At 41.6% G+C, this 13,982-nt stretch overlaps 1 protein-coding gene across 4 annotated transcripts in view; it reads left to right on the plus strand.

Moving 5' to 3' along the window:
- Window positions 1-3,399: 3,399 nt before the first annotated feature.
- The window catches only part of TAX1BP1 (Tax1 binding protein 1), a 101,982-nt gene continuing 91,399 nt past the window's right edge, over window positions 3,400-13,982 (plus strand). For all 4 annotated transcript variants that reach the window (XM_012804368.2, XM_003788536.2, XM_023512487.1 and 1 more), the window contains exons 1-2: window positions 3,400-3,572; window positions 13,334-13,502. In XM_012804368.2, coding sequence (XP_012659822.1) covers window positions 13,341-13,502 — 162 coding nt within the window. In that variant the 5' untranslated portion in view covers window positions 3,400-3,572; window positions 13,334-13,340. The remainder of the gene's footprint in view (window positions 3,573-13,333; window positions 13,503-13,982) is intronic.

Below are 13,982 nucleotides of genomic sequence, written 5' to 3' on the forward strand. Positions count from 1 at the left end.
CTTCCCAGAACACTCAATTTTAACTTCAAAGTTTTTGTTTAGTATTACCAGACATAACATTTAGTGGCAAAGCATATGATAATCACAGAGTCTGTACAGAAAGGAAGGAAAACAAGAGAATTTAGGATGTTGGAAGTGTTGTCAATGAAATGATCATCCATGGACTCTGAGTTTGATACTGAGGGAAGCATTAAAAGAAGACTTAATGGATTAGAGTCCTGATGAGTTTGAAAATAGTCATACTGGGCATATTTCAAAAAGTTAGAAGAATAGGAGGCTGTGGTCAAAAGGGTAAGATGCTTGATTTTGAAAGTGATGACAAGGCTCACCTGTAATCCCAGTATTTTAGGAGTCTGAGGTAGGAGGGTTGCTTAAGGACAGGAGTTCAAAACCAGCCTTGGTAACATAGCCAGACCCTGGGGTAGTGTATACCTGTAATCCAAGCTACTTGGGAGCTGAGGCAGAAGCTATTGCTTGAGCTGTAGCAAGCTATGACTGTGCCATGAACTTTAGCTTGGGCAACAAAGTGAGACTGTCTCAAAAAAAAAAAAAAGTGTCTCTTAGATATAGTCAGCAGTTAGCATATTTTCCTAATTAAAACACAGGGCATAGGGCAGGTAGTATGTGATAGGCAGGATAACTGCCTATAAACTACTTGCAATTGTATTTGCTCCAGAAAAAATCATGGGTCACTCAGTGATTTATTTTCCAGTAATTCTTTGAATAGGTTACAATTCCTTATCCAACATTTTGAAAGTCAAAAAGCTCTGAAAATCATATGTTTTCTTAACATTTGGTGGCAAAACCTGTTTTGACTTGACTTTTAAACTTGGCTTAACCTGAACCCAGGAGCAAAGTGGCAAAACCTGATCTGAGAAACTTGATCTGAACTGGAGACTATTCATACGTTTTACTTGTCCTACTTAGTGAGAAACCATAATTGTTCCTGAAAAAATGTCAACTTGTTCATGAGGTGCTGCCCCAGACTTCACGGGATGTCATATTAACATAAAGTACACTTTTCTAAAAAGTCTGAAAATTTCTGAATTCTGAAATCCATCTGCCAGAAAGGTTTCTTAATAAGAGAAGTGGATCCATATCTCTTATAGCCATAATATGCTACCTTACATATAATGAGCTAGATTTAGAAAATCTGGTTAAATACTGAGAGTATGTACTTTATCTTGGTGGGAGGATCCTGGTCTTAATATTTGAAAAATTAAAGAAGATCAAAGATTATTAAAATGAATAAAACAGATTAGAATTCTAAAACAAATCCTTCATGGGCAAAATAAAGTCTAAAAATTCAAAAAGTTATTAAAAATAAACAAAAAGGGCAGTGCCTGTGTCTCAAAGGAGTAGGGCGCTGGCCCCATATACCAGAGGTGGCAGGTTCAAACCCGGCCCCAGCCAAAAAAAAAAAAACAAAAAAAACCACAACAACAAAAATACCTATACAAAATGTTTTTTAATTATGGTTTTTATTATGTATATTGTGTTTCTGATTTCATTAACTGAAAATTGGTAGCAATTAGAAATTTATTTTATGTAAATACATAATGATTAAACCAAAGAATGACATTTCTGAAAAACTGTGTTTATAAAGTTTACTGCTACATTTACATTTCTTAAGGGACACAGCTATTTCAATTACTAGATGGTCACTATCAGTAATAATAGTGATTACTTATGTTGATTATTCACACTTTTCTTCGTCTGCAAAATAAGGAGGTTAGTACTGAGAACAAACATGAAACGGAAAGAGCCAATCCTTCAAGATGGAGCCCAGGTAACTGAGCCTACATTGCAAATAGAGGCAAACGGCCATTTGCTGACTACAGGTCAAACTGTACACCGTTTCAAATACGTACTCTGAATTTCCCAGCCAGCACCTTTTCTTCACCCCGACTTTCAGCGCTCACCTGAACCAACTAATCAGAGCTCTTCTTCCTCAACCAATCAGGGCTCAGGTGAATCAGCCAATCAGAATTCAGTCAATCAGAACTTAACAGGTTTCAATCCTTTATTTATATAAACAAATCTGATTGGAAGTCTCGGGCGCGAACTTTTCCTATAAAACTTGACCCTTCTCTTTGTTTTGTGGAACCACTTCTTGTTTTACGCAGAAGGTGGTTTGTTCTCTGGTTTGTAAACTGTTCTCTGTAATAGTTTTTCTCCAAATTCCTCCCCTGAGAATTGCTGTTCACAGGATTAAGTGGTTCTTCTTAATTCTATAATCATGTGCATATGTTGTACTAGAACAAGTTCAAGGGTGGTGCCTGTGGCTCAAAGGAGTAGAGCGCTAGCCCCATATGCCAGAGGTGGCGGGTTCAAACCCAGCCCCGGCCAAAAACTGCAAGGAAAAAGAAATTAAAAAATTAACAAGTTTAAAAATGTCAGTGTATAAGAAATGAACCAGTACACGTTGAGAACCTGTATTATCAAACTAAGGTTATCTTACAAAGCACTTGGAAGTGACGATTAAAATATATGAAAGAGGATTTTGAACGTTCTGTATTTGTAAAGTGCTACAACTTTAATGCAATGTAATTTGTCCTTTCTTCACTGGTGACATTGCAGATTTTAGCAGGATTTTATGGCAGCACAAGAATATGAAGTGGGATAGAAGACATTTGTTTCCCTGGTGGTAGGACTCAAACTGAATGCCTAACATAGGGAGGTAAGATATTTAACAGTCAAAAATGATTTTAGAAATTATAATTTAACAATACAAGACAAAACTCGTGCACACAAAATAATAACAGTAGTTATTGTTAACTCGTGCACACAACACAACAGTAGCTAACTCGTGCACACAAAACAACAACAGTAGCTAACTCCCAGGAGGGCGGGTAGAAAAGGTCACTGCTGGAGATGAAATAAAATCAGAGAACATTGGAACTGTAAAGCTCCTAGGCTCTGAGGTTTTACAGTCAACAGTAGTTTTAAAAACAACGTGATTAGACCAGGAGTTGAGAACCTTGGAATTTAGAGGTTGCAGCCCCATGCTTGGGTTCTCTTCCCTTATTTCTCTGGTTCTTTATTTCCTTATCTATAAAATAGGTGGATTAGTTTGGACTCTTTAAGATCTAGGCAGTGACGCAGTAATGTTTCAGAGATATTCTTTCCACATCGCTGGTAAATTATTTGACTCTCCGGTGCGTTTATTTTGTGTGTCGAAATAAGATTTTTAAAAAAGTAACTGTAAACGGACTCTTTTGTTGTGGTTAGGCCGCTGAGCGAAAACCGCGAGTCAGAAGACAGGAGACAAGCAGCAGTCAAGGAAGTAAAAAACAGCTGGGCCGGCTCGGTGCCGGGCTGCAAGAAGCCCCAGCTGGGGGAGGGAAGAGGGGGCGTGGCGGCGGACCCGGCGGGCGTGGCGGCTGCGGAGACGACAGCGGAAGGGAACGCCCGTGGGCGGAAGTGACGTGCGCCGGCTCTAGGCTCTGAGGGGAGGTGTAGCCGGTGCGAGAAGGGAGGCGGTAGTGGCGGAAGAGGTTCAGCAGCTGATGGCAGATCAACATCAGTCGCCTGTCTAATGCTCTCCCTTGGTCTGGGAGCCCCTGCACTGGGTAAGGCACCTCCCCGGTTCGCCCCAGCGTCTGGTGCGGGGCGGACGCCAGCTGGAGCTCTTTTGGGGCTCGTGCTACGTCCATTCGCCCTTTAGGGGCCCGGCCGGTCTCGGGAACGGTCTCCGTGGTGACGATGTTTTCCTTCCCGAGGACAGACTTTCCCTTCGGACTGCGATTGTGACGGGGGTGTGTGAAACTCGGGTCACTCGTGGAGTTGGGGAAAAGCCACGGGTGGCCCCCCCCACCGTGGGGGCGGCTTGCGGGATAGGCCTGGGGGATTTGGGGGAGGTGCGAGGTACGGGGGACTCATTGGCGGAGGGGGTGCGTGACTTGGGTGACCTCTGGGAAAAAAACCCTTATCGTGCCCAGGGCTCAGCTCTCGGGAGACCGTTTTGAGGGCGGCGTTGTGTGCTGCTGGCGTAGGTGAGCTTGAGACAACACGCAGGTCGAGTTCCGCAAGGACGCGGGCTTTGCCTCTGCGCAGAGAAACCCAGCTGTTTTCGTTAGAGTCGCCGGTGGCCAAGGAGGCGGGGACTCCCTGCGCCGCGTAGGTTTGAGGGCCGCAGGCGGAGTTAGCTATTCTGGCAGCTTCCCTGACTTCACCTGGGCTGTGGAATGAGCGCTTCACCTGCTTATAAAGGGTTCCTGCCCGGGCGCTGGGCGGGGTTACTTAAGAAGTCCTTTGACGAGAGTAACAGCATTCTTTCCGTATTCGACTTTGCTTGATTTCGTATCAAAGAATCCTTCCCCGTTGCCAGCCAAACACCCTGCAGATGTGCAAGTTGTGGACAAGTCCCGACCGGTGATCGTCGCGTGGGGAATGTACGGAGATAAAAGAGTTTAGATGGTGTGTGTCTGTTAGCCTTTTGAGAAGTATTACATCTTATTGAAAAAAGTTTTGTTAGAAAACGTAACGTTGCCTCGGCCCCTGTAGCTCAGCGGCTGGGGCGCTGGCCACATACACCAGAGCTGGTGGGTTCGAACCCAGAGCAGGCCTGCCAAACAACGACGACTACAACCTCCGCGCTCCCCCACCCCCCCAAAATAGCCGGGCGGGCTCGGCACCTGTAGCACAGTGGTTAAAGCGCCCAGCCACATATACCAAAGGTGGTGGGTTCGGGGCGGCCCAAGCCTGCCAGACAACCATGACAACTACAACAACAAATTAAAAATAGCCGGGCTTTGTGGCAGGCGCCTGTAGTCCCAGCTGCTTGGGAGGATGAGGCAAGAGAATCACTTAAGCCCAAGAGTTTGAGGTTGCTGTGAGCTGTGGCGCAGCGGCACTCTATCAGGGCGACATAGTGAGATTCTGTTTAAAAAAAAAGTTGCATTTGACTCTGTACATATAAGGGATTAGATTTGTGGTTTAACAAAGTAGTTTCGAATTGCTAGAGATTTAGGTAGGAAAATATTAACTTTTCAACTCTGCTTTGTGCTAATGGTACAATTTCTACTAACTGTGCTAACAGTTACTAATTATAATCTTGGTACTCAATTCCAAAAGCATTTAAAGAGCTCATTTGAATAACCTTTATCTAAAAGTGGGCTGATTGTCCTGAAAGCGCTGGGCTATAGAGACGGAGCTGAGGTCAGGCTTTCTCTTCTGTTTGTTCTTTAATAGGGTAATCTAGATTTCTTGAAGGATTATTTGATTATGCTAGGAATGACGTCTATGAAGCTTTTTTTTTTTTTTTGGCAACTCTTATTGTCAAACTTCAAAGAACATTGTCTTTTGTTTTTAGTCATCACATTCAATAATTATGACTGCAGCTTTGTGTTTTGAATTAACCAGTAAATGCTTTTTGCATAAAACAACATTTTGGAATTCTAAGTTCCAACCTTTATAATGATGTTTAAATATTTGCGGGAGAGTCTTACGCTTTTCTGGGGGAATTATCTCTCACGTGAAGCTTTTTGGATTATGTTTTGGAAAGGATAAGTAAAATTTGGGCTTTATGTACCTCTGGCTTTTTTAAGTTTATTTTGCCCCAGACAGACCTTTAAAAGAAAATAAATTCCCTTTCTCCCAATATATATGGGCCAAGAATCACAGCCTTTAAAAAACTTACAAAAATATGAAGTAGATAGATGATGTGGGTGACATTTGGACAGAGTGAAGTGGCACTCAGGTGTAAAGGATTTTGGAGATAAGGATATCTGCAAGAGTGAATTGGTAGGCTGGGGGCTTTCCTTCTGTCTTCCAGAAAGATTGATGGTAACACTTTTCTGGAGTAGAAGTCTGTTTATAGTTAATGGTCTTGAATGCTAGACATTTTTTTCTTATAGGTGTGTTACTGAAGTTTGGAGATAATTTTAAAGATTTATACTTTCTTAGCTGAAAACTTTTGAAACTTTAACTTTGCACTACCTGCATTATAATACTTAAACACGGGTACAAAGTGTTCATATTCTAAAATGCGGTGTGTCTCTATTGTAGATCACGTGTGGACTTTTAATGTTTCATTTCTTTGCTTTACTGACTTTTTATTGTGGGACTTTTCAAACATGCAGAAAAGGAGAAGGCACAGCAAAATGAACCAACATTTTGGTAATTTTTTTTTTTTTTTTTTTTTTTTTTTTTTTTTGCTGTTTTGGCCCGGGGCTGGGCTTGAACCCGCCATCCCTGGTATATAGGGCTGGCGCCCTACTCCTTGAGCCACAGGCGCCCCCCCCCACCTTTTTTTTTATTGAGACAGTCTTAAGCTGTCACCCTGGGTAGAATGACAAGGAATCACAGCTCACAGCAACCTCACAGCCTCCCACGTAGCTGAGACCACAGGCTCCTGCCAGAACACCCGGCTTTTTTTTTTGTTGTTGAAATTGTCATTGTTTTAGCTGGCCGGGGCCAGGTTTGAACCCACCACCCTTGGTGCATGTGGCCAGTGCCCTACCCACTGAGCTATGGGCACCACCAGCCTTGTTACTCCCATTAACAACTTATTTTTTTTTCCTGTGGAGTTTTAAAAATATATTTCATTATAATTAGCTTAGCATCTATATCTGTTTAGAACTTAAAATGTATATAATCGCTATACCATATTATCATATATAACAAAATAACCTTATTTCTTTTTGGATTCTAATTACTAGGCCTGGCAAATATAATGTTTATCTAAATTAAAAAGCTTAGTTTATTTAAAAAAAATTTTTTTTTTTGGTAGAGATAGAGTTTAACATTACTGCCCTCAGTAGAGTGCTGTGGCATCACACAGCTCACAGCAAGCTCCAACTCCTGGGCTTAGGTGATTGATTCTCTTGCCTAAGCCTCCTGAGTAGCTGGGACTACAGGCGCTCGCCGCAACACCCAGCTATTTTTTTGTTGCAGTTCCCTGGGGCTGGGTTTGAACCTGCCACTCTGGGTATATGGGGCTGGTGCCCTACCCACTGAGCCACAGGTGCCGCCTGACTTTACGTGTTTAATGCATAGTAGTTCTTCCTATGGTTTGTTTTCTGCTAAGTTGATTAAGGCTTACATTTTTTTGATAAATAGTAAAATACGTTATCAGGAGCCACTGGAAAAATACTATCATGAAAGCCAGCACTGTTTTGGACTTGAAAAAGTTCCAGGAGGAGGAAGTAAATCAAGATATCACTGAAATATTGTCCCCTACACGTTTATTTTAGATATGTATTATCTTTTTTTTGGCCAGGGCTGGGTTTGAACCTGCCATCTCTGGCATATGGGGCCAGTGCCCTACCCTTTTGAGCCACAGGTGCCGCCCTGTATTATCTTTTTTTAGACCTTAATACATTGCCAAAATAACAAAATTAGATTTTAGGCCAACGACTTTATACAGTTTGTAATATAACACACATAAAGGAATTCTCAGCTTACAACTTTAGAGTAGAAAACCTGGAAGAGGGCATTGTAGCCAGCTTGTCTATGCATTTCAGACTTTCTTTCCCAGCCAAATGTGTCTGGCTCCTTAATAGTTGACTGGAAAATTTTTATTTGTTCTTGGATTATCTTGACTTACTATACTTCTGTTTCTGGAGATGTACTTTAGAGAACAGGAAGCAGAATTTGGCGTGGTAAAACTTCTTGCCCCTACTTCCCTTTGTTTCTAGGGGCTGTATTTCTTCTCTCCAGCAGAGGTGAAGTTTGCACTTTTTTCTTCAGGATGGTAGTGAACCTACACTTCCCAGGCATTACCACAAGGTGATGCAGTGACTTTGCACTTTAATTCTCTACTCCCATGAGACCTTGACATTCTCATTGAATTCCAGTATTTTTGTAAACTCATCTATCTCTTCAGTTCATTTCTTATCTGTAGGAGGAGTGGGAATTAGACATCTTATTTTCCTATTTAAACTGAAGTAGTTATATTCCAATGCATTCATCCATATTAACTTTATTTTTATTTATTTGAGACAGAGTCTCTCTGTGTCACCCTCAATAGAGTGCCATGGTGTCACAGCTCACAGCAACCTCAAACTCTTTAGCTTAAGTGATTCTCTTGCCTCAGCCTCCTGAATAGGTGGGACGATATGTGCCCGTCCCAGTGCCAGGCTATTTTTTTGTTGCAATTGTCATTGCTTAGCTGGCCTGGGCAAGGTTTGAGCTCACCAGCCTTGGTCTATGTTGCTGGTGCCATAACCACTGTGCTATGGGTGCTGAGCCCATATTAACTTTTTTATGACTAGTAGGTACACTGTAATTTAATAAGTAAAAAAACAAAGAATAAGAAGAACACTGGATGATTTCTGTAAAATATTTCTATGATTAAAATGGCATAGAAACTTTTAAAAACATTGAGTAGAGAGAGATTAATAAAGGTTATTCATAGCATGATAACATTATCTTATTCTTGTTGTTGCCCAGCCAGGTTCATCTGCCCCACTGCCCAAGAGGAAGCCAGTGTCCAGGGATAGCAGGGTTTATAACAGAGAGTTTATTTCACAGAGTGCTAAAAGAAGAGATAGAAGAATTGGCTCAAATCTGCCTCCCTGAGAATTGGGGGGGGGGGTGTAGGTTTTTTTTCTTAAATGCTAATCATTTGTTACATATGTTATAATTTTTTCCCAAGATTTATTGTTTGCCTTTTTGGTTATTTATTTTTTGCAGTTTGTGGCCGGGGCTGGGTTTGAACCCACCACCTCCAGCATATGGGGCTGGTGCCCTACCCTTTTGAGCCGTAGGCACCTCCCAAATCCTCTTGCCTCTGCCGAAGTAAGTGGGATACAAGTGCCTGCCACAACACCTGGCTAATTTCTCTGTTTTTATTTATTTATTATTTTTTGCAGTTTTTGGTCGGGGCTGGGTTTGAACCCACCACCTCTGGCATATAGGGCCTGCACCCTACTCCTTTGAGCCACAGGTACGGCCTAGGGGGTAGGGTTTTTAAAGACAGTTTGGTTGGCAGAGGGTTAGGCAGTCAGAGTCTGCTGATTTCTGGTTTCCGGGCACAACCATTAGTCCTTTGGTATGGGCCACTGTCAAGGTAGGTCAGTTACTTGAATGTAGAGCTTTGGGTGGAGGCTCCAAGATTCAGTTGAGTCAGTTTCTTGGTTTGGGTGGGTCAGTCAATCCATTGAATGCAGGACTTGCAAAACATCTCAGCAAACTACACCCTAGGTTCAGGGTGATGTTATTTATAGACAAAAGTTAAAAATCTTTACAGCTACCATCTATGTCCTCTAGAAAAGCAAACAAGGGGACAAAAGGAGTTTGATGGTGTACCCAGAGAGGAAACCAGAGAATGGAGAGGTTCAGGCTAGGTTAAATGAAAGGGACAGATACCTACCTGGGCAGGGCAAAGATAGTATCTTTACCGAGTTTGGAGGCCTGAGGCAACAGGGTGAGGTGTTGTACCAAAGAAAACAAAGTTGAAGTCTGCATAGAATGCTTTGGCATCACAGCAACCTCAAACTCTTGGGTTTAAGCAATTCTCTTGTCTCAGCCTCCCAAGTACCTAGGGCTACCGGTGCCTATTAGCACCTATAGCACCTGGCTATTTTTTGGTTGCAGTTGTCATTGTTGTTTATCAGGCCCAGGCTGGGTTCTTTTTTTTTTTTTTTTTGGGACAGAGTCTCAAGCTGTTGCCCTGGGTAGAGTGCTGTGGTGTCAGTGCTCACAGCAACCTCAAACTCTTGGGCTTAAGCTATCCTCTTGCCTCAGTCCCCCAAGTAGCTGGGACTACAGGTGCCTGCCACAGTGCCCAGCTATTTTTTGGTTATCGTCATCATTGTTGTTTGGTGGGCCTGGGTTGGATTCAAACCTGCCAGTTTTGGTGTATGTGGCTGTTGCCTTCGCCACTTGAACTATAGGCGCCAAGCCTCCAGCCTCAGTGTATGTGATTGGTGCTCTGCTGACTGAGCTATGGTTGCCGCCAAAGTTAAAGTCCTCGTTTCACACACATCTTTCATCCATAAAAACTACTAACTCTGTGGTGCATATTTTTAAGGGTCCTTTGATACATTTAGAAACATAAGTACACATATGTTTGCCTACATTCTATTTTATACTTAAACTTTTCAGTGAAGTGAAAGTGTAAGGTTCGATGATGAGTTCTTACTTATTTTTACGGTGAAAAGGTATGTATTTAGAATTAGCCAGCTGGACTTGGTTTATGTGATCTCAATTTTGTTGGCAACATCCAAAGCATCATAATCAGGAGCCATTCGACGATATGCCTTCTTCTCGCCATTAGGCCTGATCAGGGTGTTGACCTTGGCCACATCAATGTCACAGAACTTCATAGCCTGTTTGATCTGGTACTTGTTGGCTTTGTCATCCACAGTGAACACAAGTGTTTTGTTGTCTTCTATCTTCTTCATGGCAGGCTCAGTGGTCAGGGGAACTTTATGATGGCATAATGCTCAAGCTTGTTTCTCCTGTAGGTGCTCTTCTGAGGATATTTGGGCTGCCTCCGGAGCCTCAGAGTCACCCACCAGCTCAGGTGTATGTGGCTGGTGCCTTAGCTGCTTGCGCCACAGGCGCCAAGTCTTTTATTTATTTATTTATTTATTTTTTGAGACAGAGTCTCACTATGTTGCCCTTGGTAGAGTACTGTGGCATCACAGCTCACGGCAACCTCAAACTCTTGGGCTTAAGTGATTCTCTTGTCTCAGCCTCCCAGGTAGCTGGGACAACAGGTGCCTGCCCCAACACCTGGGTATTTTTTGGTTGTAGTTGTCATTGTTTGGCAGGCCCGCGCTGGGTTCCAACCCACCAGCTTTGGTATATGTGGCTGGCGCCCTAGCTACTGAACTACAGGTCCCGAGCCTTTTTTTTTTTTTTTTTTTGTGAAGCCACATATTTGAAAGGAGATTAGTATTAATGATTTCATTTATTATCATGACCTTCCCCAGAGCCCAGGTAAGCTCAGACAACTATTTAGTTTTTAGGCAAAGTTAACCAGTGTTTGTAAATGCTACATTTTCATTTTTCTGGAGGTGTTAAGTTACCAGGTGGAGAGTATTGACAGTTAAGTACTTCCCTGAAATAGGATTTCGTTAACTCTTGAGCTCAAGCTCATAGTAAAGCCCTTTTGTTAGTGCAGAGGTGAGGGAGGATTGCTATGAAATGTACCCTTCACCTTGGAATCCTTGCAAACCTCAGGCCTAGAGAGCCTAACAGACAACTAGCTTGTTTTTTTACCACAGTGATTTCCAGGTTCATGATTGACCATCTCTGTGGGAAGTCCAGTATATTCAGTAAAGCAAGAGTTTGCCCATAACAGAAGCAGAGAGGACCCAAGAAAAATTGGTGTTTTCTAAAATGCTTACTATTTCTAAATCCTAAAGATTTGCTTTAGTATTTCAAACAAGTCAGCAAAAGAAACAGTTGTAAAAGCAGACTGTCTTAGGTCGTCTTAGCTATAAGCCGCCTTAATAATGGCTAAAGTATGAGTTTTATTGCTGTGCTTGCTTGTAGAAACTTAGGAGATTTGTGAAGTAAATTAGATTAATTTGGTTAGCAAAAATCTTGCCCCAGTTTTCCCCAGTATTACAGAGATTCCTGTTTTAATGACTCAGAAGCAAGTCTTGCAAGATCAGTCATATTTTATTATGTATATTCTAGATGCATTTGCTTTTTTGGGGTAAATCCTGTTATTTCCTTTTTCTTAAAAAGAGAGCACAAAATATGTAAAACATTTGGGTTTTACAGGTTTTATAATCCACTTTCATCATTCATCTCCGTCCAGTGCCTGGTGTTCACTAAGCCAGTGAGCATTCATTAACTCTATAATAGATTTTCAACAGTATGTATTTCATTGACCATCTACTCTTATTTTTTAATATAAGCTTTTTTTTTTTTTTTTTTTTTTTAAAAAGAGGGCTCTCTGCCCTGCCTAGAGTGCGGTGGCATGATCATAGATTGCTGGAACTTCAAACTCCTGAACTCAAGTGACCCTTTTGCCTCTGCCACCCAAGTAACTAGGACTACTGGTGCACACCATCATGCCTGGCTAAGTTTTCCATGTTTTGTAGAGACAGGGAGTCTCATGCTTGCTCAGGCTATTCTTGAACTCCTGGCCTTGAGCTGTCGTGACTTGGCCTCCTAGTGTGGTAGGGTTATAGGTGCCTGGCCTATAACCATGCCTGGCCAGTATAAGTTTTTTTAATCAGTAACTATGTGGAAAGGGTACATGAGACCAGAAATCAAGTTGTTATCATTGAACTCAGAATGAAATGGTAGATTTGTTATAGGTAGAGACAAACAAATAGGCTGGGGTATTTCAAGTAGAGTAGCAGAGACTTTGCATAATCTAAGGTATTTTAACAAGCTTGTACTAAGGAGATAAGCTGCTTCTGCGATCTGTGGAAATAAGTGAGAGGTGATGTGAACACTTAAGTTATTGGGTAGTGTCTCTACATTGTACAAAGATGTGCCCAGGCCTCACTCCAGAAAACAGTCGTCCTTTTTTTGGAGACAGTCTCACTTTGTCACCCTTGGTAGAGTGCTGTGGTGCCATAGTTCATAGCAACCTTAAATTCTTGGGCTCAAGCAATTCTCTTGCCTCAGCCTCCCGAGTAGCTGGGACTACAGGTGCCCACCACAACACCTGGCTAGTTTTAGCGATGGGATCTCACTCTTGCTCAGTCTGGTCTTGAACCTGTGAGCTCAGGCAATCACCCTCCTTGGCCTCCTAGAGTGGTAGGATTATAGGCTTGAGCCACTGTACCTGCGCCCCCCCCGCCCCCCTTTAATGCCCCTACTGATTCTGTGTAACTCAGTCTGGGAAATGCTTGTCCAGGGGATCATGACATGGGTCAGGAACATAGTCGCAGAGACATGTATGTAATCAGCGTTAGTTATAGGATGCAAGAACTTCTTGAGAGGAGAGGTATGGGATTGGGTAGGAGGAAAATGGTGAAATTCAAGGGGTCTACATAGAAAGGAAAAGTTAATTGAACAGTAGCTAACATCCTTTTTATTTAACTGTCCTTGTTTCTGCTTATTAATGTCTGTTACTAGGGGCCAGCTGGTTTATATTGGTAAAACACCTCTAATTCATTTGCTTTTGGTTGGTATAGAAGCAGAGAGCTAGGCTTTCCAGTTGAATTTTGGTTTTTGGTTTTTTAACTTTCTAGGCTCTGTGTAACTTTCTGAGCCATACTGGCTTTAGTTATTTCTCAATTGGTCTGTTACATTTAATTACATATTTAAGGAGAAGTTCCAATGATTAAGAAGTATGTTTTCCATGCTTATGACTTGCAAATATTCGTGAAGTTTGCATTAAAATGTTATGTATTTTCTGAAAGTATAAGTTTATTCTTAGTTGGTATCATTTACTTGTATAAATAACTTATTTCAGATTCACAATGACATCTTTTCAAGAAGTCCCATTGCAGACCTCCAATTTTGCCCATGTCATCTTTCAAAATGTGGCCAAGAGTTACCTTCCTAATGCATACCTGGAATTTCATTACACCTTAACTCCGTATATCCATCCACATCCAAAAGATTGGGTCGGTATTTTCAAGGTAAGAAAACTTTGTGAATATATCTTCTGTAAGCACTTTTTATTTTCTTTTTAAACAAATTGGTAAGTAGCTTATGCTAGCCTTAATGTGTGTAAACATCACTGTGAGATAATTGAACAGAGGGTGGTAGTATAAAACAAATGTTGGAAACTTCATCAGATTTTCCTCTGTCATCAAAAGGTTCAGCTTCACTTAAGGGTTTGTGAAAATTTTTTTCAGAAACTTTTTTTTTTTTTTTTCATTTTTTCCATTCCTTATTTGAAAAAAAAATAATTTTCATTTGGGTTCCTTTATCATTTACTGTTTTTTTCTAGCCATTTGTAGTTAATTTTGTACAGCAATAAACCATGTTATATCTCTGCTATTATTGTGCTCCATGGCTTAAATATTGCTCATGTTGTCTTACATTGTTTTAGAAGAGTATTCTGTTTTACATGAATACTCTTGAATTGTTTGCTGGTGTCCTAGCTCTTACATTTT

Source organism: Otolemur garnettii, unplaced genomic scaffold (genome assembly GCF_000181295.1).
Source record: "Otolemur garnettii isolate 467f Iridium unplaced genomic scaffold, OtoGar3 scaffold00028, whole genome shotgun sequence".
NCBI classification, from domain to species: domain Eukaryota; kingdom Metazoa; phylum Chordata; class Mammalia; order Primates; family Galagidae; genus Otolemur; species Otolemur garnettii.